The sequence below is a fragment of the Diadema setosum genome, chromosome 19, assembly GCF_964275005.1.
Source record: "Diadema setosum chromosome 19, eeDiaSeto1, whole genome shotgun sequence".
Classification (NCBI taxonomy): Eukaryota; Metazoa; Echinodermata; class Echinoidea; order Diadematoida; family Diadematidae; genus Diadema; species Diadema setosum.
This window is the reverse complement of record NC_092703.1, coordinates 20,725,015-20,749,786: the sequence shown is the minus strand read 5'-3', so window position 1 is coordinate 20,749,786 and position 24,772 is coordinate 20,725,015. Positions and strand designations below refer to the sequence as shown.

At 37.4% G+C, this 24,772-nt stretch overlaps 2 protein-coding genes across 2 annotated transcripts in view; one reads left to right on the top strand and one right to left on the bottom strand.

Annotated features, from left to right (window-relative positions):
* The window catches only part of LOC140242238 (protein GDAP2 homolog), a 67,395-nt gene that overhangs the window by 30,036 nt on the left and 12,587 nt on the right, over positions 1 to 24,772 (bottom strand). Inside the window, exons 5-8 of the mRNA XM_072321984.1 lie at positions 18,739 to 18,827; positions 16,096 to 16,172; positions 13,382 to 13,544; positions 11,936 to 12,179 (exon numbers count right to left, since the gene is read on the bottom strand). Of these exons, the coding sequence (XP_072178085.1) occupies positions 11,936 to 12,179; positions 13,382 to 13,544; positions 16,096 to 16,172; positions 18,739 to 18,827 (573 nt within the window). The remainder of the gene's footprint in view (positions 1 to 11,935; positions 12,180 to 13,381; positions 13,545 to 16,095; positions 16,173 to 18,738; positions 18,828 to 24,772) is intronic.
* LOC140242845 (three prime repair exonuclease 2-like) lies at positions 6,497 to 7,207 on the top strand. Its single transcript, XM_072322596.1, has one exon. It carries the CDS (start codon positions 6,497 to 6,499, stop codon positions 7,205 to 7,207), a length of 711 nt encoding a protein of 236 aa, XP_072178697.1.

The following is a 24,772-nucleotide window of genomic DNA, read 5'->3' as shown; positions in this document are numbered from 1 at the left end:
TGGCGGCGGCATAAAGAGCGATAAGGCACGAGCTGGTCCACTTTATTGATAAGTGCATGCCACCTATACAGCAAGCGCGCATGTGACAGAAACGTTTTCATGAAGTTTATATAGAAATTAGTATTTCAAGATATCCGATTCAAACTGATAACCATCACTTTCTTATTGGAAACCAAGACTACCCGGTGCACTGATGTCATACAGAAGAATTAAGTCTTCTACTGTCGTCGCCGTCGTCTGAAATAGGGAGCTTTAGATTTTTGCGACGAGACGGTCAGAGGAAAACCAACAAACACAAAAACCTGTTCTCCTGTTCTAAGCATGCGCAATATCGCTTATCAGTGATAGCTCGCGTCGTCTCGAGTTTTCACTACCTATACCTGGGCTGTTACACATCCGCTCAATTAACCACGCAGAGAGCCACCTAAGTACTTGATGCACCGACCATAATATATGGAGGCGCCTTTTTATTTTTAGTAGGTTACTTCCTCACGTAATCTCAAGGTACACTGTACAATAGGTTTTCCCATTCATTTTCACACTTTTTTCATTCAATTTCACAAATTTTTACTTCAATTTCGTCGCGGAATGTCGGGAGTAGGCCAATCTGACTTTCAAATTCGTCTTTCGTCGTTCATTTTCAAATAAAGTCCATTCAATTTAGTCATTTGGCATATATTTTCGTCATTTACAGTTCAAATTCGTCAGTCTCACTCGCAGCACTCAAAACAGTAGGATCGATTTCGTCTTTTGTCAATCATTTTCGTTAAATTTTCATTCGTATTCGTCTCATATCTCTACCCTGTGTGATTTTCCAGTCATTAATGTATTGTTTTTTTTTTCTGTAACCGTTCACATTTTACATTCAAGAGTTAGCATACACACAAGTGCCCCCCCCCCCACACACACACATACACAGAACCACAGATACAGACACACACAAAAGCAATCCGAGTACACACTGATACAAACAGACGTATACCGTCTCGCAAACGAAAACACTGACAAACGATTTCTAGGCAAACATGATTAAAGACAAAATTTAAGTGTAGAATTATCGCCTGTTTAATGTCAAAGAATGGATAACATAATTATGTTTGCTGCTTTCCAGGGTACAAAATTTAAACTTTGCTTCATGCATTATGATGCGAAAGCCTGAACATTACGAGTTAAAATTCAAAATGTGACACTGACATACTGTCCTGGGTTATGACTTTTGACTGTCGTTTATCCTTCAATCATTTTCGTTGGCAGTCTTGTTTTTCGTGTGTATTGTTAAAGAAAATGGTTAGGGAATAATGTGTAACGATACAGTTTACGAGAGAAAGTAAAAATAATTTATATGTCGGCTTAAAGTTGGTTCACCATCAAAATAAAGAATCGACAACATCTGACTAATTTGAATGAAAAATTCATGAAATTGTGTGAACAAAGACGAATTTGATCTTCACATTCTGCGATCCGTCAGCGGGAGGGACGAATTTGAATGACAATTGACGATTCTGAATGCTATGTCTTCGAAAATGTTTGACGAAAAACGAATTACAATGACAATTGACGAAATTGAAGTTAGGATTTGCGTTCCACCTGCTTCTCGGGACGAAATTGAATAATAAATCTTTGAAATTGAATGACAAAAGTGCGAAAATGGATGGAAAAACCTATATTTAGCACGAAGCAGGGAGAAAGGAGAACGTCCAACGCAATCATCATCTCAAACGTCCGCGTCGTAAATCTAAAGCTCCGTAATGTCACACAACAAGCGCTGACGAAGTTTGTGAGGATTCGCCTTGTTAGTGATTGTGGGCGCTAACGTGGGCGAAGCGTTGCCGTCCACGGACATGAGAAACTTGTAATAATAATCAGGACCGATTAGGTCAGGACGGTGAGAGCGTGCGGAGACGCCTTACTCTCCGTCATGCAAGTGTGCGAAGCCATGTTATCACGTAATGATCACGTGATTCAGAATATAATACCAACGTTTTGTTTATCATTATAATCATAATTGTGTGCGGGGATTCCCCGGGAATCGGAATGTTTCAAAGCATGAATGGGCACACTGTTATAACATAATATAAATACGTCTGTTGGCCACATGCCAATCAGTTGGCGGGAAAACGCAGCGCGGTATACGTAGGTATGGGCATACTGTCGTCACCATTCATACACGAACTTTGAGTATCTCAATCGAAGCGCCGAGACTAAAACGCAAATTTTGGCTCGTCTAAAGGAGATTTACAAGATAAAATCCAACGTAAGTATCTGACATTCGTTTGTTTGTTTGTTTGTTTGGTTGGTTGGTTGGTTTTTTTTAAGAGCTTATGAAGATATTCTGATGTGACTTCTATAGTCTACTTAACTTTACAAGGGTGTTTTCTCGAGCTATATGCTCTAGGCCTTCATTGGTTTTCCAGCCCAATTTCGTCAGAGTTGTATTCGATTTAACGGTGTGATCATTCAAGAAGAGCGCATTTGAACAAATCACCGAGGTCGACACTCAACAATCTAATTTCTAGATTTTCTCACAGAATCGCATACTGAGTAAACAAATTACAAATGCACGTGCGACGCATTCAAATTTGCACCATCACCGCCCAATGAAGGGTTTGGATGAACGAATAGGCAAGCATTTACAGGTAGTGTTTTCGTTATTGCTTACGCTCTTTGTAGCTCCTCATCTGTTTAAATATATCATGTAATCTTAATATAACTTAAAAAGGACCTTTTCCTTAAATTACATTTCTCATTCCACTGACAAACCGTCATCCTCGCGGACTCGAGTAGGGTACGTATATCTCGAATATCTCGAAGAGCTCGGAGGCTGAAGCATTAACTGACTGCCATCCGTATGAGTATCTGTAACTATTTTGATTGTCAATACTCGAGATAGGAAAAAAAACCCCACCAACAACACGGGTCTCATACAACTGCTGGGTCGACTGTGGCAACTTATAATGTGGACATGGGGAGGGTCCAAAATCCACTAAAGGGGCAGTGTCTAAAATAGAAATGTAAATAAATAAATAAAGAAAGAAAGAATTTAAAAAAATGACTATTTTGTAAATATCGAATCCACAAAACATGCTGTTATAGGGAGTTATATACAACAAAATGAATAAAGAAAGAAATAAAGAAGAAAAAAGAATCAGTACAGAAACAGGTGATCCGAGAGGATATTCGTATCACCTAAATAAAAAGACAAGAAATATATGAGCGACTGAAATATTATACTCTTTGAATGAAACTTTGAAATGAAAAAAGAAAATAATGAAATAAGGGAAAAAACGTGAAACAGGACAATTTGACATGGAGAATTGCTGTAACAATAGAATAAAATAATTCATTCATGTTGATTGAATTCGAACGCTCAAATGCGTAGGTGTGTGCCTATAAATGAAACTGAAATTGGCATTTATGACGAAATTGAATTTACGCCTATCACACTAATATTGCGCGAGTTTGAATGACAACTTCGCGTCATTAAAATTAATGTTTCTTTCTAAATCACATGAACACAATCTATAAAAGGAATGATATGAAAGTAAAATGAATGCTTAAAGAATGAAAATAGACCATAAGAGTTGAGTGTCGACGGAAATCGTTGAACTTGAACACCTATTCATGAAATCGAAGGCAATAAAATCTGAAGAATTTGGGAGGGAAAATCTATAAATCTAGTAACTATAATACCTACTTTGTACACGTGGGTATATACAATCGTATAGGATTAGAATCTCATTTTCATCTTATTCTTGTAGTATGAACAACTATGCGTTGGGTCTCCGTTTGGGAAATTTGTCAATATTTGAGTGACACAGCGTATTGTAATAATTACTGATTCCTTCTTTCCATTTTTCCCCCACTGGATACAAACGCATTGAGGTGTTATGTCAGGGTACTAACTATAGCGTCTATAGCTATCAGGCAGTTATTGTTACAACGCAAGTTCAATGAGCACAAGAGGTCATAGAATAGATGTCTTCAAAATGTTTGAATTATTTGACTGTTGGTTAAAATTTAAACTGCGTTGGAAACTGGTCGAATATAATCATAGTTTTGGAGCAGTATAGAAAATTCTGGTCTCGAGACGTTACCCCCAGAAATGTGTATCAGTTTGAGAGATAAAGAATGGCTTGGTATTTACAACAATGACGACAAGATTGATATGTGTGCTTCTTCTAAAGTCGGCGTTGCGTTACAGGAAAATACCGCTCACTGTTCAAATTTACTTTCTGAAAACATCGCACAAATCATACAGACATTTAAGTAGAAAATAGTAGAGTCTAGTTCCGTTTATTTCGGATTGAAATACGCATACAATTCAGTGAGCGACTGATTGTGTCATTGGCATCATTACATCATTTTATGTGACACGTTCATTCGCTTGGAATATAAGGCCAGATCATAGTTCCACTTTGTGCATAAGCAGAAAAAGGTTATTTGTACAAACCCCTGGACGTTTTTATGTTGGTTTTTCAATTCATGAGATAAGGATCTGTGCTGTCGTGATCAATCATGCATATGTCATCCTAATAAATGGTGCTTGCCAGCGCATCCATCGGACAGCAACAATAAATGTCCATGAAATCCTGGTTGGCCTATTTAGTCATAATATTATAAAAAGTTTGTTGATGTGTTCAGTGCGAAACATTCAAGAATGCTTCCCAAAGTACACGCCCTCCCCCCCCCCCCCCCTCAGTCAGGTAGTCAATTAACGGTACAGCATGCGAGCTCTCGATTTTTCAGGAAAAGGAGTTTATTCTAGGGGCTCTATTCGAGATATATATATATATATATATATATATATATATATATATATATATATATATATATATTAAAACAAATATGTGTCAAAAATATCACCTGTCATAGCAAGTGGAAAACCGAGTATGGTATCTAAGTCTTTATTCACAGCTCAAACACCTGTCAAGAACACCTTGCTACGTGCAAGGACGCCAGAAGCGGGGGGCTTGGGGCACTTGCCCCCCCCCCCCCCCCCAATAGAATTTGTAACAAATAATTAATCAATTATTTAAAGACCAAAATGAACAATAAAGGCACTTTTCTTGTCTAAAAGTTGTCAATTTCAGAACTGGGCGAAAATCATAATACATTATTCATATACATTATAATATCTATACACTAATATCTGAGAGTTTGTCGGCAAAAACCGATAAGTCCATATTTGCCAAATGGAGATATTTACGATTAAAGGTCAAGAAAAATGAAGAGAATAACAAAATTTTTGCTTCTTTTGACCATAACTTCAAAAATGTACCTTTATATGTAGTGACCAATATATCATTTTAAAGGTATTATTTTGTACTTTATGACAGAGACCGTACTTCAAAATCTTCAAAAATGGACTTGTCGGATTTTGCGAACAAACTCTTCATATACTTATTAATGTATAGATGGTAGCCTCGTGTCCTCGAGTGTGCCCCCTGAAACATACTTTTAGTAAACCTTGCATTTTGTCTTTCTTCTATGCTTTTTTGCAATATAAGAATAATCTTTACTGCTCAAACAATGCGATCACGTTTAAGCTTTTAATACATTTCAGACGAATGGCAAAGTGAAAGTGGCTCGCTCACTCTGCCCATACATATAGTACAATTAACAGTTTTCATAAGTTACGATCATAGTCCTTCGCAGTGATTTTTTTTTTACTACTTTTAATTCCCTAGAAATTTGAATTAAAATGCTCTGTAAACACGACTTTTATACTCTGTTTTTACAAGAAGTCCCTACCATGATATCCCCTCCCACACCCTCTCCTTGCTCGGTCGCTTCGCTCCCTCGCCGAGGGTTGCACACCGTCAAATAAATGTACCCCGTATGTTGAAATCATAGTCCTTCACACTAATTTTTTTCACTATGTTTGATTTCCTAGAAATTTGCTTTTAAATGCTCTATAAACATGACTTCTGTACTGTTTTTACAAAAAGTCCCTACTGTGGGAGGGAGTTTTCCCCCTCCCACACCCTCCCCCCGCTCGGTCTAGCTTCATTTCCTCGCCGAGGATCACACACCATCACATAAATGTACCCCCCGTATGTTATAATCATAGTCCTTCGCACTTATTTTATTTCACTATGTTTAATTTCCTAGAAATTTGCTTTTAAATGCTCTATAAACGTGACATTTGTACTCTGTTTTAAAAATAAGTCCCTACCGTGGGAGGGGGTATCCCCATCCCACACCCTCCCCCTGCTCGGTCAAGCTTCGCTCCCTCACCGAGGATTTCACACCATTACATAATGTGCCCCCCTCCCCCCAAAACCAAAAGTGTTCCGGCGCGCTTGGCTATGTGTATGAACATACAGACGAGTTTCTTTACCTGCTGCGCCCCTCTCTCTGGCCACCTGGTGCCGTCCTTCGAAGAGATACTAGGGAGTCAAAAGGCTAATTAAGAATTGAACAATTTTATGCCAGAAGTTTTGCAACATATCAAGAACTCATCCTAAATTACTGTATATTGTGTCTTTCTTGCAGAATGACAGAAGTAGTCAGTGTGGAGAGAGAAAACATCAGAAGCTTTGCTTTCCTGGATCTTGAGACTACAGGGCTGGCAGAAGCGAAGATTACGGAGTTGAGCATTGCCGTCGTACATCGTGAAGACCTGCTGTCGGCACACTCACGCGTGGTCCACACCGGAAATGGCGAACGCGTTGAGCCCCAGAGCCTCAGACTACCACGGATCGTGGACAGTTTGAATCTCTGCTTCGATCCTAACAAGGAGATCACAGAAGACGCCAGCAATATGACTGGACTGTGCAATGAAGATTTGTGCAGGAGTAAGAAGATGGTGTTCGAGAAGCACGCCGTGGATGCAGTGAATGCCCTCCTCAGCAGGCAGGAGAAACCTGTGTGCTTGGTGGCCCACAATGGTGACAAGTTTGACTTCCTCGTGCTCCGCAGGGAACTGGAAGGCCTGTCACTGCACCTGGACCCTGATGTGTTAAGTGTGGATACTTTGCCAGCATTCAGACACTTTGATACAGTCCGTCGGGTCAATCCAAATATCCAATGCAATGACCAACGTAGCTACGGATTACCCGATATTCATCACCGCAAGCTGGGTGCTTTCCCAAAAGAGTCTCACACAGCCTTTGCCGATGTGCAAACACTGATGAAGGTTGTGATTGCTGATATACATATGTTTGTGAAGTGGGCCGACAAAAATGCAGAGAGTTTCTTGAAATGAACTTGTAGGGAAGAGCCTCACCATTTTTTATTTGACTGTAAGTAAAATCTGCTCAACACAATTATAGATGTTTTATAAAAATCAGACATATTGAAAAAAGTTCTGGAAAAAAGTTTTGGAAATTTCTGAACATTTAGTCATAGTAACAATGGTTGCAAATGTATACATAACCTGTGGAACAGGTAATCATCTCGTCAACTCACGATTCTAGTTTGTGTATAACGATATCATAAAGTCATGTGATTGTTTGATGCTTTAGAAATTATGCACCTCCTTCCCTTCAAAAGAAAAAAAAATCTTGCTGTTTTCACAACTCTTACTTTATTCGAAGCAAACAAAAAATTTTGTTTGACTTCCAATGCAAAAGGAAAACAAAAATGACTCAGCAAATTTTTTGTTCAGGTTAATTGGAGTTCAGCGGTTATTATATCATCATCTAATCTTACACAGATATGTGCAACTGTAATTTTTGTCACTGCTACACAAGGATGTGTGTAGCTCTTCAATTCCATAACTTTCATAATCTCTGTCATTTACTTTGGTTTGTCTGTTTGTTTTAAGGCTATCTGCAGTCTAACCTTATATAGATAGATATCTGGCCATCCCTTTTCCTGATAAATCTATTATCCAGATATGGACTGGCAAACAATTCTCTTTGTGCATTTCACACATAACTTTACTGAAATTACAATGACATAACTTTACTGAAATTACAATCACGGAAATGAGAAATTTAGATTGTAAATGTCGACCACTATGATACCACGTGTATTCATACAAACCAAAATACTGATACTGTTTTTATTAGGAACAAAGATCAAGATGAAGATATATTTTCACTCATATTCCATTCCATTTTCACATTTCCTGTATTAAGATATCTCAAAAATATCATGTAAATTCAAATAGTGAATAGTAAATAAAAAAAAAAATGCCCTAAACGCAGCCCAATAAAACTTGCTTAAAAATGCCATGCTTGAGCATATCTTGTTCATCCAGCAACAGCATGGGTTCTAAACAAGGCTAACACCTGAGGTTGGACAGTATAATGCTTAATACACCAGGAGACTGTTCTAGACAGGAAGTCACCGAGACATGTTTGATTATTTCTGAAATATTTTTCTACTTTTCATCTGTGTATGACAAAAAAAAAAGAGTCATGTTACACATCAAGCAGGTCTCAAGGAACACAGCTTGTTTGCCAACATGCCATTTTGAGCCTAAATTAATTGAAACTTCCTCTGCATTTTGTGTGTGAAGCCCAGTACAACTGGATAAGTCAGCAATGTTGAATTGTCAACTACTCTTTGTATTCACCAAAATGTAATGAATTAACTCACTAGTCGAGTACGCAGTGTCAACGTCTTAAAAGGTCCTGTTTACCTTTGGGAGCAGTGATTTGAAAAATGTTCAATATATCACATTTAATGCATATATGTAGTATAAGTCATGTATATAACAAATGTATATATTATATTCTTCTTGGGCCATGATAGAGGCCTTGTTTGCCTTTAGTATTATCATTATTATGGCCAGAGAAGCTCTTATACTACATATATCACAATCATGAAAGTCTACTTCGGTGTATGTTTCAGCTTGTGTAACAATTGTTTCCCTTCTTTTCATATCACATAGTTTTGCTAAATGTAAGTTTTTGCTCTATGTAGATGACGTAATACTGCTGTAGACATCATCATATTGTGCTGTATGTTGCAATTTACTATCAATGGGCAATAAAGGCGGTTTTTGTTATTTTCTCAAAATTGTTATCCGTTTGATATCTTCAATTTTCTGAGCATGTATAGCCTGTAACCTCCTGTCTGTCCTTTTAGTTTGTTTGTTTTGTTTTTTTAAATAACAGGAACGTTGGCCCCTGCTCAAGTTGACTTAAACAAACAGAACAAAATCGCACTGTCAAAACAATGCAAAAGTCATAAAAATCTGTTTGAAAAAAAAAAAAATCAGAAAGATTGTATCTTGCAGTGTGGTCTGCATCTGGTAACAGCGATACCGGTCACGATTACATATCGTCGCTGGGGTGACAAGACCTTATATCTAAAATTTTGGTGAAAATTACATTTTATTTTTGGATTAATGGTCACATAATCAGTTAAGTGATATTCTGTCCAAATCCTAACAGTCTTACCCCCCAAAATGAAGCCATCATGGCATGTTAAAGTAAGTCTATCCCATTTGATATAGTGCTTTTTTTTTTTGCCCATTTTTTTTTCTCTCTCTCCTGAACATTTGACATTTATCAGTTACGAGGTCTTGTCACCCCAGTGACAATATGCAAATTAGATGCAAAAGAGATGTCATTGCATCAAACTTGTCCAAGTGGGTTCGAGTTAATTTGCTTTGTCAATATAGCATCTATGATTCCCCCTTTAGAAAATCTTTATTGCTAAATTGTTACAATGCCTGATCAATGTGACACAAAGGGTGTAATTTCTTTACTTTGAATTGATTTCTACCAAGCAAATTTAGTAGGAAATGTGTGTGAATGTAGAATGGGTCACTGGTAAGGGCACATCTTCACCTCACCTAATTTGCATATGTGCCTGATATCACTGTACAGAGAAAAAAAAATATGAGCAGCTTTGAATTTCCATACCTTGTGTGACATTTTTTAACTGTTCAGGGCCCTGTCGCATAAATGTTGAAATCGAACAAAAGTCTGAAAATCACTCACAAGTCCCTGAATACTCAATTCTGATTGGTCACCACCTGACTAATGATTCATTTTCTGACTTACGTTTAACTGCATAGTTTTATGCAACAGGGCCCTGTTCATTGATTTCTACTCAATTCCTCAAAATCAACTTAAACTTGGGGTGAACTGTAAGCCCAATTTGATGTGTTATAGAGGTGATCGTGATGAGGGTGATAATGGTTATAAATGATAACTCACAAGAAACATTAAGGACAGCCTTCACTGACAGGTAATGATGGAGTTAAGATGCCTTATGCAGTCCTTTCCACTTAATCTGGTACCACTTCACAGGTACTCCGTTTAATAGACGGACAAGATGAAAAAAAAAAACCCATTTCTGATGCATGTTAATTATACATGTATTTACTGGATAATCGGTTAGGTATGTCAGTCAAATGGGTAGGAATTTTCAAGATGAACCTGATGTACTTTCATAGTTTCCCACAGAAAATTTGTGTAAATATGAATTCTGACGAAACTGTAAGGTGTCAAGAGTCAACAGTTCTTAGGTAAATGTTTTAATGCATTCTGTGTGCAGTGTATGACCAATTTGCCGTATCACTGGTAGAAGTACATGTATTTATGCATGCCATGTGTGAAGCCTTGCACCAGCACCACAAACACTGCCAACACACATACACACACATGCACACAGTGACACACTGATCACTAAACATGTGCCCATTACCAGCTCTCGAGAAAAATGAAGAATAAACTAGCTCCACTGACACGCCAACATTTTTTCAGGCCGTTCATGAAAAAAGAACTTATGGTTGCCATTACCCACATGGGAACAGCAGAATTCGCTCCAGCTCTTGCCTGCATACCATACATAGGAGTCTAGCTGGCACATTACACGTGTTTCGGAGCACGCATGTGGCTTGATAAGTACTTAGTTTGCATAATAGTAGCCTTATTAGGTGGGGCTGCAAGTAGATTGTTTTCAAAATTATGCTGCAGACGCATTCATATAAGGCTGTTGTGTGACAAGTTGTCTGTACAGTTGCTGTAGGCAACATACCATGCTAGGCGAGTGATACAGAGAGGTGTGTGATAAGAGTGCAGTGATTGTAGATGAATTTGTTCTCCAGTCAAATGGGTAGCCCCGCTTAATGGGATGAGAAATGCTCCGCCAGACACTACCTGATCAAAGGACAAGTTCACCTTCATAGACATGTGGATTGAGTGAATGCAGCAATATTAGTAGAACACATCAGTGAGAGTTTGAGGAAAATCGGACAGGGAAATTCAAAGATGAATTTTTGAAGTTTCTGCTCAGTCATTGCTGGATGAGAAGACTACTACAGCCTGTGATGTCACATGTGTAGAATAATATAAAGAAAATATAAAGAAAACATATTTCCACTTTTCTCGCATAATAAAAGAATGCTTGACTTGCTTCTCTCAGTGACAAGTTGAGGAAATGTGCATTTCTTTTCAAAAAAATTAAATTTTTGTGAAATTCTCTTTATATTTTCCTTACATCGTTCTACACGTGACATCAGACACTGTAGTAGTCTTCACATCCAGCAGTGACTGCACAGATACATAAAATATTCATAACTTTTGAACGGATTGTCCGATTTTCCTCAAACTCTCACTGATGCGTACTACTAACATTGCTGCATTCACTCAATCCACATGTTTATGAAGGTGAAATTCCTTGACACTGTCAGAGATGGTCCATCTAAATTAACATTTCTGATAGCCACAAGAAATGCTACTGTCAAACTAAAGGAAGAAAATGGTAGATCGAGGATTCTTAATGCCAACGCCGCCATACTGTGTCATCTGTATCACCAATCCACTGGAAGCCTGCATTCAACATGCTCAAGCTCCACACGTATACTATACAGGCGAGCTGTCAGTTCTCACTACGGCCATATACCAGAGGTGACACATACCAGACTGTTTATAGAAATTAATGGAGTCAGACTCCCCTTCCCATAATGCCTTGCCAATGAGATGCTCCACCGTTTAATATCGATGGAGTCAGAGATGCCCCCCACTCTCACCTGTGCCTCTGCTCTGCTTCCGGTGGCACCACCGACCTCCTGGCCTTCTGGTTCTGTCTCTTAACGTGGTCCGGGTCTTTCTCCATGGCTGTGAAGGCGTGTCTGCTGATATGGAGATCCTCCTCTGTCGCCGCCTCCTCCGCCTCTCTCACCTCCTGGTGGCCGTAGGGTGCGCCGTTGGTGATCCTGGTGGTGCCGAGTTCCTTGGCCAGGGCCTGTTCGTACTCCTCCTCATCTTCGTCATCTGCAAAGGATGTTAAAAAAGAGCAAAGTGTCAGCAGGACCATACTTGGGCCATTCTTTTTTCAGTTTGATGCACTGTGTCTTTAAGACATGGAAAGCTAAAAGTTAGCTTCTACTGGCACCTACTTATTCAAGCAAAAAAAAAAAAAAAATAATAATAATAATAATAATAAATAGAAATTGAACAAATGCACAAATAAAAGTGGGAAGTTTTTTCTTTTTTTATGTTCACATCTAATTACCTGAAGCAAAAACATTTCCTTTAGATGAACAAGCTTTTCAGAAGACAAAAATATAAACAAATAGTTACTCCATCTGACAGTTCCAGAAATTAGTTTACTAGTAGCAGAAATATTAGTGTTATCTCTCTGAAGAGATCAAATGGATAACTACCCAGCTAAGTTTGTCTGATCACCACCTTTTCTAACTTTGCATGCAATTCCATATTGGTCATTAAAGTCCCTTCATGTGATACTGCTCTTATCAAATATATCATAATGTGTAGATAACAGATGTTATGCATCAAAGGGAAGAAAATAGATTAAAATTGTTCTGAAGAGAGAAGGTCATTTCTATTCCTTTTTAGACATAATCAATTGTGGGCACTTGAATGCTATAGTCTTAATTTGTTACCAGTCACTATGAAAGCCTGATGAAGTTGGTAAATATCACTCAACCTTACACTCAGGAATAAAAAGTGAATAGACAGTATACACCAAAAGGTCATTACAACAAACCATAACATAAACACAAAAACATACTGCATTTTGAAATTTGGATAAAAGTTTGGAAAAACATACAGAATGCACGTTTGAAAAAATGTAAACTTGGTATTTTTCAAGTAAGTTATCTTATCCTGCAGTTTTGTTTTGTTTTGTGTTTTGTTGCAGTGTACCCAACTTCATCAGGGTCTCATTTACACAGATTTCCAACAGAACACCGGGAATTCTAGAATTTCATTAGCAGAGGCATGGTGGCGTAGGCCATGAAACTTGATACTGGGCCATCAAATTTCCAAAAGATTCTCTTTTGGTGGCCCGATTGGGCAACTGAGATTCAAAAAGGATTGTTAGGTTTCCTTTCATGTCAGGCCAATACATTTCTTTTACAGGCCTCCTGAATTTCAAATTTACAGATGACATAATGGGCCACCAGAGAAAAAAGTCAGTGTCAGGCCTTGCCGCAGAGGCCAGAGCCTCTCACCAGATGCCTTCTTGGTGGGGTCACCCATGATCCGAATCTTCCTCTCGGGAATGACCGGCTCCCCATCCTCATTTCCCGTGTTCTCCGGGACCAGGTCCACGGCCCACTGCTCCTCCAGCCGGGACCGGGGAAAGTAGAGTGGCAGGAGCTCTCGGTATAGGTGCTGGGGAGAGATGGGGAGTGGGTTGAAATGTGGAGATTAATGGTAAGAGTGGGGAATGGATGGAAATATATACTCACTGAAGAGAAGTTGATTGACAGATTGAGATATCAAATATGAAGTATAAACTGATACATTATGGGCCATTTCCATTATAAAGAAGTCCTCAGGACCGGCAGTTTACCTTTGTTATATCAAAATTTTGTTTTAATCAAACAAATAAGGTATATTAATAAAGGCATAATTTACCATTTGCAGAAGAAACAAAAACCCAGCATTAGTGCTTTAAAATAGTTCTAAAATGTGAGTTAGGGGTAGAAACAACCACTGTAAAAATTTGAATCTGAATAATCGATGTTAAGTATTGTTCAATACACAAAATGTGAACAATAGTTATAATAAAAATGCTTCCAGACTAAACCGTCTACAGTTATGGTTTAATGAGAAAAATACCGATATCTCCTTACATTCTAGGATTTATTGTAAAAAATTTTATATGGTAGAATGTTTTGTGATACAACAGACTTACACATATGCATCAAATGTGATATCTTGAACATTTCTTAAATCACTGCTCCCAAAGGTAAACAGGACCTTTAAGATATATAGATAATACTTTCTGGACCCGAATTTTTACTCCTTCTAACAACAAATCTTGTTACATCCGTATTCATCATAACAGGAGTGCTCTGTATGATAAAAGTATATGTACAACTCATGTCATTAGAGTGGCATCAAATAAAAAGTGCTGAAAAAGGAGGAGATCTCATATCAAGGGTATAAAATGAGATACAGCTTGAGCGGGATGAGCACAGGTGTATAAAAAATTGGCAAGTGAGAGACAGAGACTGAGAAAAAGAGAGAAAGAATGAAATAGCTAATAAGTTATGTATGACGAGGAGTGGAAGACATCATTTCAACAAAGAATCTAAGCATGGGTATCAAATTGAAAAATGATTACAGATTCGCACTATCACAAACCAACCTGTAAAGAATGGACATTAAGGTGTGGAATGAAAACGGGAGAGAAAGACAGACAGACAATTTGAGAATCACAGACACAGAGAATGACATAGAATGAAAGAGCAAGAGAGAGAGAGAGAGAGAGAGAGAAGGAATGACAGGTAGTAGTTGGCCATTCCTTGGAATAAATGTGATGGTTGGAATTCCACGCAGTGGCAGTGAATATGTGACCCGCTACAACAAAAGGATCCAAAAGTCGGGGGAGGACAATTTTCTGAAAATGGCATGACATTCTTCCCTTACTGTTCTACTTTAATTTCATATATAACACAACTCATAAAAGTACTCAGTTGCAGAGATATCAACGATTTTATTAGTGCATGTCAAGAGGTTGTGGAAATCAGAGTTCCGACGCTATCATGATCAAGGGGAGGCGAGACAGTTTTCACCGCTTGACAACAGAAGGTATGCTCCTAGCGACCTCCGCGATGTGCATTCAAGCTTAGCGCCAGCGGTCTATGCATGTCCAATCAGTAATGAGGACGCCACGCACTGACCAATAAAATCACTCCCTCGTTGCTAGGGGCGGAGTCTGGCTGCGGCGCTAAATCCAAACCTTCGGACACGATTCTGTTACATTGAAACTCGGAAAATCATGGCCCAGAAAAACGCCATTTCTTGCCTTTCCTTTGACCATTTAGCTTCGAAATTTCAGCAGATGATAGAAAAAACATTAGACTACAAAATTATGCCAAAAGCAGAAATACGATTGTTTTGACCAATTTTGATGATGTGACTTCAAACTCGATTTTCTCGGCTCAGCCGTCAGCGACTTTAGGATCCTTTTGTTGAAGCGGGTCACATATACAGAAGTCATAACTGCTGCATCTTATAGGTTGGAGGTCCATAGAGATATCTAGTTTTTACATTCAACTTGTAAATATGAAAAAACTTTTCAATATGAGAGACTGATCACAATGACATAAAGGAGACAGTACAGGAGCTCTCATGCAAGATATCTGCTTAATGAAATTGCAGAACAGCCTACAACTTACAAAAGATCTCACTCAAAGTTATTCTTTCAATATGAGTCGCTATTGACCTTGTTTTAAAGGTCTTGTTTACCTTTGGGAACAGTGATTTTAAATATATTGAAGATATCACATTTGATGGATATGTGCAGGTCTGTTGTATCACAAAACATCCTACCATACAAATCTTTTGCAATAAAGCCTAAAATATAAGGAGATATCAGTATTTTCTCATTAAACCATAACTGCAGACGTTTTAATCTGGCAACATCTTTATTATAATTATTGTTCACATATTGTGTATTTAACAATAATTAACATTGATTATATGGATTCAAATTTTTACAGTGGTTGTTTCTATCCCAAACTCACATTTTGGAACTATTTTAATGCACTAATGATGGGTTTTTGTTTCATCTGCAAATGGTAAATTATGCCTTTAATATGAGTACCTGGTAGTTAATAACCTGCGATTAAAAGACAATAAAGAATGAATGAAAATGCCTCATAAATACTGGTGTATATGGAAATCACAAAATGGTTACACTTTTAATACTCACTTCGTCCACTCCCATCATAGCTAAGACAATTGTTTCAAATGAGTCACTGTGCTTCTCCAGAAATCTTCTTATAGTTCCTGCATTCGGGAGTAAAAATAAAGTGTGAGTTGATGTGCTTCTGGGTCAAGGAACCATTCGCATATGAAATACAAACTGACTCATAGTGTGAGACAAGTTAGGCCTTCTCTTATCAGCGTTTTATTTATGGGAAGGTCATTGTAGGAGACTTCTGAGCTATCCACCAGGTATAGAGGGTGTCATGCACACTATGTCTGATATAACCATTACACCTTTCTTCATATAGGAAAACCATCCTTTCATAACATGTGTACCATGCCTCTGCAATTTAACGTAGTGTTATACCCTGGGGCTGGGTCATCATCCCAAATTGTTGGATTATTTGTGTGTTTTGTTGGTTGGTTGCTAGTGTATTTCATAGAAAGTTACCAAATTATGACTTTCAAAGGATTTACATTACATTCCTAAATATTCATCTAAAAGTTCTGGCTTCAATTAGAAGTAAGACATTCTTGCAGTTTAACCATAAAGACTATTTTTCTTCCTTCTCCTTGCCATCAAAGACTTTAACAGTTTTACATAATAATTTCTGATGAATTTGCTGAAAAAAAACAAAATCATAAACCCTTGAAAGCCAACACTGCAGGCAAGCTGAGAATGTGATTTCAATTTTGTCCTTTTTATGAAACTCTTAAAATCCCTCAGAATCTTGACCTGATAAAGACTGGAAATCATGATGTGTCCTGGTGACCACAACACTTCTAATGGCAGTAAACTGACAATGATATGTAATTTGTTTTGGCGTTGTTTGGTGTGTGTGTGTGAATATGTGTGTTTGTGAGTGTGTGAATATGTGTGTTTGTGTGTGTGTGTGTGTGTGTGTGTGACAGATTAGGACCTTCATTTGTAAAAGTCTGACTGGTATCTGATAACAGTCAGCAAGTGTTAACCCATTGAGGACAGGCTGATTTTGCTACGATACGCATTTCCCACTTCTGTAAAAGTGGAAATTTTCGCGGTGTTGAAATTTTTGCGCATTTCGCGCAACCAGAAACTAGCGCGAAAATAAAGCACGCAAATATTTTTGCTTGCCATATGTTCCAATAGTTGATGTCTTGATTCCGCGGGATTAAAAAACATGCGAAACTCCTCTTACCCCACTGAGCGTGAAGAATTACTCGCGCAAAAATATCCACTTTTACAGTAGTCTTCTACAGGTTAAAAGAGGGGACATGAGTGGCACTTCTTTCATTTCAAAGGTCAGACATTAAACACTTCATGCTAGTATGAGGTCATTTTTGTCACAGTCAATACAAAAAGATAATAACTTTGGTTTTATTTTTGTACCTTTTTTTTTGTTTCTGTTTAATGATATAATTTTCATCTAAGTCATGTGCTGCATCTAGTTCAGTAATATCTATACATCCTCTGGAATAGTTGGCACACTTATAAAAGGAAGTAAATGATTTCCTGTCATGGGTACACAGAAAAGATTCTGTTTAATCACTGTCAGCTGACCTGGCCCTAATGGCAAAGGTAGGAAAACACCAAAGACCTGATGCTTACCAGGTAAAAATGGGGCTTAGTCTCATGCCAGTTGGTCTATTCCCAGATCTTCTAACACCAAAAAGGCTATTATTTTCGTCTAATAATTACTTGGTCTACTACGTGCCAAATGTGGCTACTTATCATTTTGTCTAATGACCAAATGGTCTCATTTCCACCTTGTATACTAAAACATAGACTAAAGTGGTAATAGACCAATCAGATATTACACCAAATGGGCATAGGTAACTGGTAATTAGGCAAACTGATTGTAGAAGAAACAGGATTATCTTGATGAGACTAAACGGCCATTTGACAAAGTGGCGATTTACCATGAAAACATCTAGCGTGAAATTCACCAGCACTATTACACATGAAGCAGTGATTCTTGTTTTGCAAAGATCATATTGGCAAGAGTCAAATACCAGTCAGTGATTGGGTAAGCATGATCACATGATAGGAGGCCGCCTGTAGTGTTCTCCTATGGACACAGAACACTCTCTGAAATGTTCCACTGTGGGAGAACATTTGCAGGATAACAAATGGCAAAGCGAGGGAAAGAGCATGTAAGCAGACATTACGAAAGTGATTTGGCGATGCAGACAGCACTTGTGGTGTAATACTATGACTATCTTTGTAGTAATTATATTAATGTATATGACTCCATATGATCCATTCTGTAGAGTACTCGAGGTGCATACATACTATTTACACACATACAAACATACAAAATAGATTATAGAAACTATATCTGAAATCCAAACAGTGGAGTGGTTGATAGAAAGAGAAACAAGAAAATGTTCACATACACACACACACACACACAAAAATATATATTTATATATATATATATATATATATATATATATATATATATATATATATCAACTCCTTGGTACTCACAAGACCTATCATGTTTCCATGTAAACTTTCCTGTTTTCCTGTTCCTGAGGCCATGAAAGTGACTTGTTCCATTGGTAACAAGTGCACACTCCCAACTTTGGAGGAGTGCCACCTCCTAGGTGGAGAGAGGCGGTTTCCATGACAACAGAGGCACAAGGCCTGTTTTTCCATACTCACGTAGGGCTATGTGGGCTCCCTCCTCTGGTGGGTAGTTTCTCCTCACTGTGTGGATTGCACCAGTTGCTAGAGATGTGACTTTATTCTCCCTGTCAAGAAAAGCATGAAAAAAAAATAATGAAAAAAAAAAAACAACAACAACAACAAGACAGGCATCTTTTTCTATTTTCTACAACTGTTAATATAAAACAAAGACAATAAAGGTTAATAGAGTCTGGAACAGCTAAGAGGTCATTCCAGAATTAAAGGACAAGTTCACCTTCATTAACATAAGGATTGAGAGAATGTAGCAATATTTAATAGTAGAACACATCATTGAAAGTTTGAGGAAAATCGGACAATCCGTTCAAAAGTTATGAATTTTTGTGCAGTCACCGCTGGATGAGAAGACTACTGCAGTGTATGATGTCACATGCGTACAACAATATAAGGAAAATATAAAGAGAATCTCACAAAATTTCATCTTTTGAAAAAAGAACACATTCCCTTGACTCGTTACTGACATATGTTATGGGTAATATTATTCCCATTGCCTTTAGAAAGAGGCAAGTCAAGTGCTCTTTTATTATGCGAAAAAAGTGAAAATATGATGAATTTTCTTTACATTTTCTTTATACTGTTGTACTCATATGACATCATGAGCCTTAGTAGTCTCCTCATCCAGCAGTTCCAACACAAAGGTTTTAAAAATTCATAAGTTTTGCATCGATTGTCCAATTTTCCTCAAACTTTCACTGATGTGTTCTACTAATATTGCTGCATTCTCTCAATCCTTATATTAATGAAGGTGAACTTGTCCTTTAAGGTCCCTATTAGTGTATACACTACAAAAATGTCTGATGACAAATAGATGTCTAACCCTAACCCTAACCCAAGCTATGTCATGGAATGCAATAAATCACACTAAAACACTTTAGAATTTAAGCCTATGTGCCAGGATACTGTACGAGCTGAAATTTTCGCGGTGGTTTTATTTTCGCGAATTGCCTTTGAACGGCGAAAATAACAATGTGCGAATAGATAAGTACCGTTAGACCTCGCAACCGCGAAATTAACAACACGTGAAAATGTCCTCCTAGTAGCAATTCGCGAAAATATCTGTACGCGAAAATTTCAGCTCGTACAGTACTACTCTGAACGCATCACAAGCAGAAAGGCTAAAAAAAAAAAAAACAAACAAACTGCACAATAGGGCAATTTGCCTAATAATAGACACCCACATATCTTAACAGTTCCAAAGTCTTATAACTCAACTACTGCATGTATGTCAAAATGTCAAATTAGAATGTATTGAATATCTTTCTTTTTTTTTCCATTAAAGTGCATGTGACAATGGTGTTTCAAATAGACCTGAACTGTGTTACGAAACTGCCTAATCTCCAGCAACTGTGACTACAATTGTACAACTGTCTATCTCAGAACTGTGTTAAATCTGACAATCATTCTAATCATTCTCTTTTCTCTGGTAGATTTTCACAAATAAATTTATTATATCACTGGAAAGCTTTCAGTCTCCATTTCAGTAGAATAAACAAACTCTGAAAACAGACATTCCAGTACAACTTCATCAGGGTTTCACTAGTGTTCTGGGTCACATATTCATACAAGATTGTCACCCTAGATATTACTCACACTCAATTACTGTTGTGTTTTGTTTTGTTTTGATTTTTACATGATGGCAACTGCATTCAAAATAACAATATAGCTTATCTTGTCAAAGGATCTCAGGATGTACTTTCAGCAATTCTGACACAGACTTTTTTTCAAAATGTCTCCATGATTATAGGCCAGACTTCCTATACCTTTGGACAGGTGAATGAGGTCATTTTGCTGTCATATGATGGCAATTTCGTTCCAGAGAATGAAACTGCCAAATAATGATTATCAGTTCTTTGACCCCCAACCTCAGTCTCGTAAACCATGAGAACATTGATTTCTTTGAAGAGTTTCTGTGTAAGAGGCTGAATGTGTGTGTACCAAGGATAAGCTCTAGTGCTCGGCTTTAAAGGGATCGTATAGTTTTGGTTGAGACCTAACTTCAGGATTCTAACATTTCTGGGTGAGATAATGAGAAACCTCTTATGAAATATGAAAGAGCATGTAATTCCAAGAGGAATTCAACATTTATTTGATGAAAATTGGTGTTGAAATGGTAGAGATAAGCAAAATAGAGCAATCCTCATAAAAGGTGGGACCTACCTTTTATTATGATCGCTTTATTCTACTTTGGCTTTGGATGTCTCAGCCATTTCAAAACCGATTTTCATCGAATAAACTTTGAATTCATCTTATAATGGTATGCTCTGTACTATTTCATAAGTAGTTTCTTGGTATCTCACAAAAAGTTAAAAGCCTAATCCTCACCTCCACCAATACTGTACCATCCCTTTAACATACCATACTGTAGAGGCTACCAAAACCTGGCTATTAGAGCAGGGCGCTGCACTCACATAGCTGCACACTTGCAAAGGGAAACTAAAACTAAATGCTGTGCCAGTAGAATAACTGGGAGCTCCCCTGTCAAATGTTCAATAGAACACTTGCAAAAATCCCCATTTCAGACAAGTGTATGTTTTGTAATGCAGCTCTAAGCAACACATAATAATGATATGTAGAATAAACCTACAGTTATTGTATGTTGATGAGCTTTAGAGCTGGAGCAGGAGCAATATGAAGGGGGAATTTGTTCATTTGCCAGTTCATTTGTCATCATATTAATTGGTCATAGTTTACATTCATGTATGGACTACAGTAAACAGTACGGCACCTAGAATCCTTCACTTGATCCTGTAGTAAAGCACTACCTCATGTACCAAAATGGTCTTGGTACTGCATTTTTCTCCTCTTTTCAAAGTTTTGCTTGTTTTCAAAACACAGCAATAGTGTAAATAGAAACCACTTACCAGTTTATGAAAATTCAATAAGGTAATGATGACATGACTTCACAATCCACCCATAAATCTGGATACAAATCTTTACTATTTGCCCTCATTTGTTATTAAACTAGAAAACATGTCTTTTGCATCAAACTTTTGTGTTGCAACAGCCTAGCAATCATGAATCTTACAAGGAAGGGTTTGTACTTGTCATGTTGTCAACCAAAAAATGTTTTCACTGTACCTGGTATATCTATTGTTACTGGTAATTATCGGTCTGAAATGAGAGTCCCAACAAGGACGTAACCTATTTTGTGACTTGTCGCTCTATTGCACTGAATGAATCAGTGCATTGCTGAATGTAATACACATGTTCCTTCACGTATCTGTACTGTTCTCTCTAGAATAATATGGCTAAAGAAGAAGTGAAAAAAAAAAAGCACTCTGAAAGAAATGATCTGAATTTTCTGATGCATAATTTCATCTTTCCTAAGAATGAAATGTCAAGGGCAGTATATCAACTGATTTTGTTTCATACCTGCAAATATTTTCCAATATACAGGTAGGTCAATATCTGAGAAATAAGTCTTAAGTAAATAAAAACCCTGAAAAAATACATACGATGTTTTGGTATTCCAAAAAAGCTAAGTTTACTTCGATTCTGAAATTTCCACAGCAGTATGGTACTGTTCAAAACTTGAACACCTATATATAGGCTGCAATCCTATGACTTATAGTGAAGAAAAGAAAAATACAAACACAAATCATGCATATCTAATAATGTACATAGCATCCTAGACCTGAGCCTCTGTATGTACATGAATCTCAGGAGCACTCAAGCTAGGGGATTTGATGTTTAATGATCATTTGATATCGAAAGTCTATCTTTTATCATGCATGGGGTTTCTGAACGGGAGTGACCAACAGGACATATCTGAAAGTCCAGCTGACTTCCACCTGCATTATAGCTTGACCATCGGCTTTTATTGCTGGTAAAACATTGGTCGATATGTGGCTACTACACATTAAAATTGGAAGTAACAGCCATTCATTGCACGACTGAACCTGAAACTTGTTTCTACAATGCACTGGTTATCGATCATGCATAGTTGCCATTAGCGTGTTGAACTCAAAACCATGTAACATGCATCTACCCTACCCATGAAATTCCACTTGGCAATACAGCTATTAAGAGTATAACCTTGTGCTCCAGTTTCTTTGATATTTTCAGCAAATGCATTCCAATCACACACCAACGACCTTTGCTATGTTTGATGCTTCTTATTTGCCATCATTGTTTGTTTTTCTACCAGACAAAACATTTAATGGCATTGGAGAAGATATAAAACTGCATAATGACTTCACATTGGGAGAGAATGTCGTACATGTACTGTAAATGGGTATTTGAGTCAGCAGGTTTACCTGGAGTCAAATATCAAAGGCAGCAAATTGGAATAATTCCGTAAATTCTAACTTTTATAAAGTCAAGCTGGCAAATTATAACTAGCTGAAATGATATTTTTATATTTCTTTCTTTCTCTCTCTCTCTCTCTCTCTTTGAATACTAGCGCTGGAATATGGCATTTTATGTGACAAATCTGTTGTAGATTCCTTCAGTACAGCAAAATATTATTCAAACCACTGGCATGAAGCAATATCCTGAAATATAAAAACAAATAGAGAATATCTAGTTTTGAAAAACAAAACAACAGTTTTTGCAATTAAAAGCTTGATGCCTAATACAAATTACTTATACTTAAAGGACAAGTTCACCTTCATAAACATAAGGATTGAGAGAATGTAGCAGTATCAGTAGAACACATCATTGAAAGTTTGAGGAAAATCAGACAATCCGTTCAAAAATTATGAATTTTTGAAGTTTTTGTGCAGTCACCGCTGGATGAGAAGGCTACTGCAGCATGATGTCACATGAGTACAACAATATAAGGAAAATATAAAGAGAATTTTACAAAATTTCATCTTTTGAAAAAAGTGCACATTCCCTTGACTTGTTACTGACATATGTTATGGGTAATATTATTCCCCCTGCCTTTAGAAAGAGGCAAGTCAAGTGCTCTTTTATTATGTGAAAAAAGTGAAAATATGTTGAATTTTCTTTATATTTTCTTTATACTGTTGTACGCATATGACATCACAAGCTGGAGTAGTCTCCTCATCCAGCAGTTCCAACACAAAAATTTTAAAAACTCATAACTTTTGCATCGATTGTCTAATTTTCCTCAAACTTTCACTGATGTGTTCTACTAATATTGCTGCATTCTCTCAATCCTTATGTTTATGAAGGTGAACTTGTCCTTTAATACTCACAATGGTATATTTGTGTGCATGTGCATGCATGTGTATGTGTGAGTGAGTGAGTGTACAATGTATGCATACATTTGTAATATTTGAATGGAAGGCCCAGCAAAAATTCAAGTTTGCTTTTAAAATAGTCCGGAAGGTTTGTAATGTTATACAGTGCTGACAAGCTGTAAATGGTTTATGATGCATTTACTGTATTAATGCTATTATACTGCAAAGGTAGAAAATCTCATGAAAACCAGTCGTAACAAGCATAAATCATGGCACTATGCCAAGTGAAATATATGCATGCACGACCCATAGTCCAGCCTCACCTCTTCTTTCCCTTTTTATCCTTTCTGTATTAAATTACACGCATGAATGGCACTCGGTATGATCGATAGAGATAATGTAACAACATACACCTGTATCTCAGGATCATATTGCGGGATCATATTTCATAAATCCACAGAAAGTACATTACCAGTACTTCCCCCTCTCCCTCCCTTGATCTCTTGAATGCGCATCAAGCAATAAAAATATCAAAAGACATTCATACCGACAAAATGTGCAAGGAAGATTTAAAATTGCTGCAGTCCTATCATCTTGTAATCTGCAGGGTTTCCAGTAATGTGTGCTGTATTAAATAAGGGACCAAGTTATAAGCGAAAAAGTTTATATTTTACTACAAGTGTGCGATAACTTGTTTAAAGTGTCAAACGCCAGTGATCGCAATTATTATGATTATTTGCTCTTGAACGTGTGACCAGTAAAGCTGGACACACTGCTCTAAACCAAAGAGATTGTAGAATTTTTTTGACCCGTCCTGGAAAGGGATTTAGTTGCAGATAAGTGAG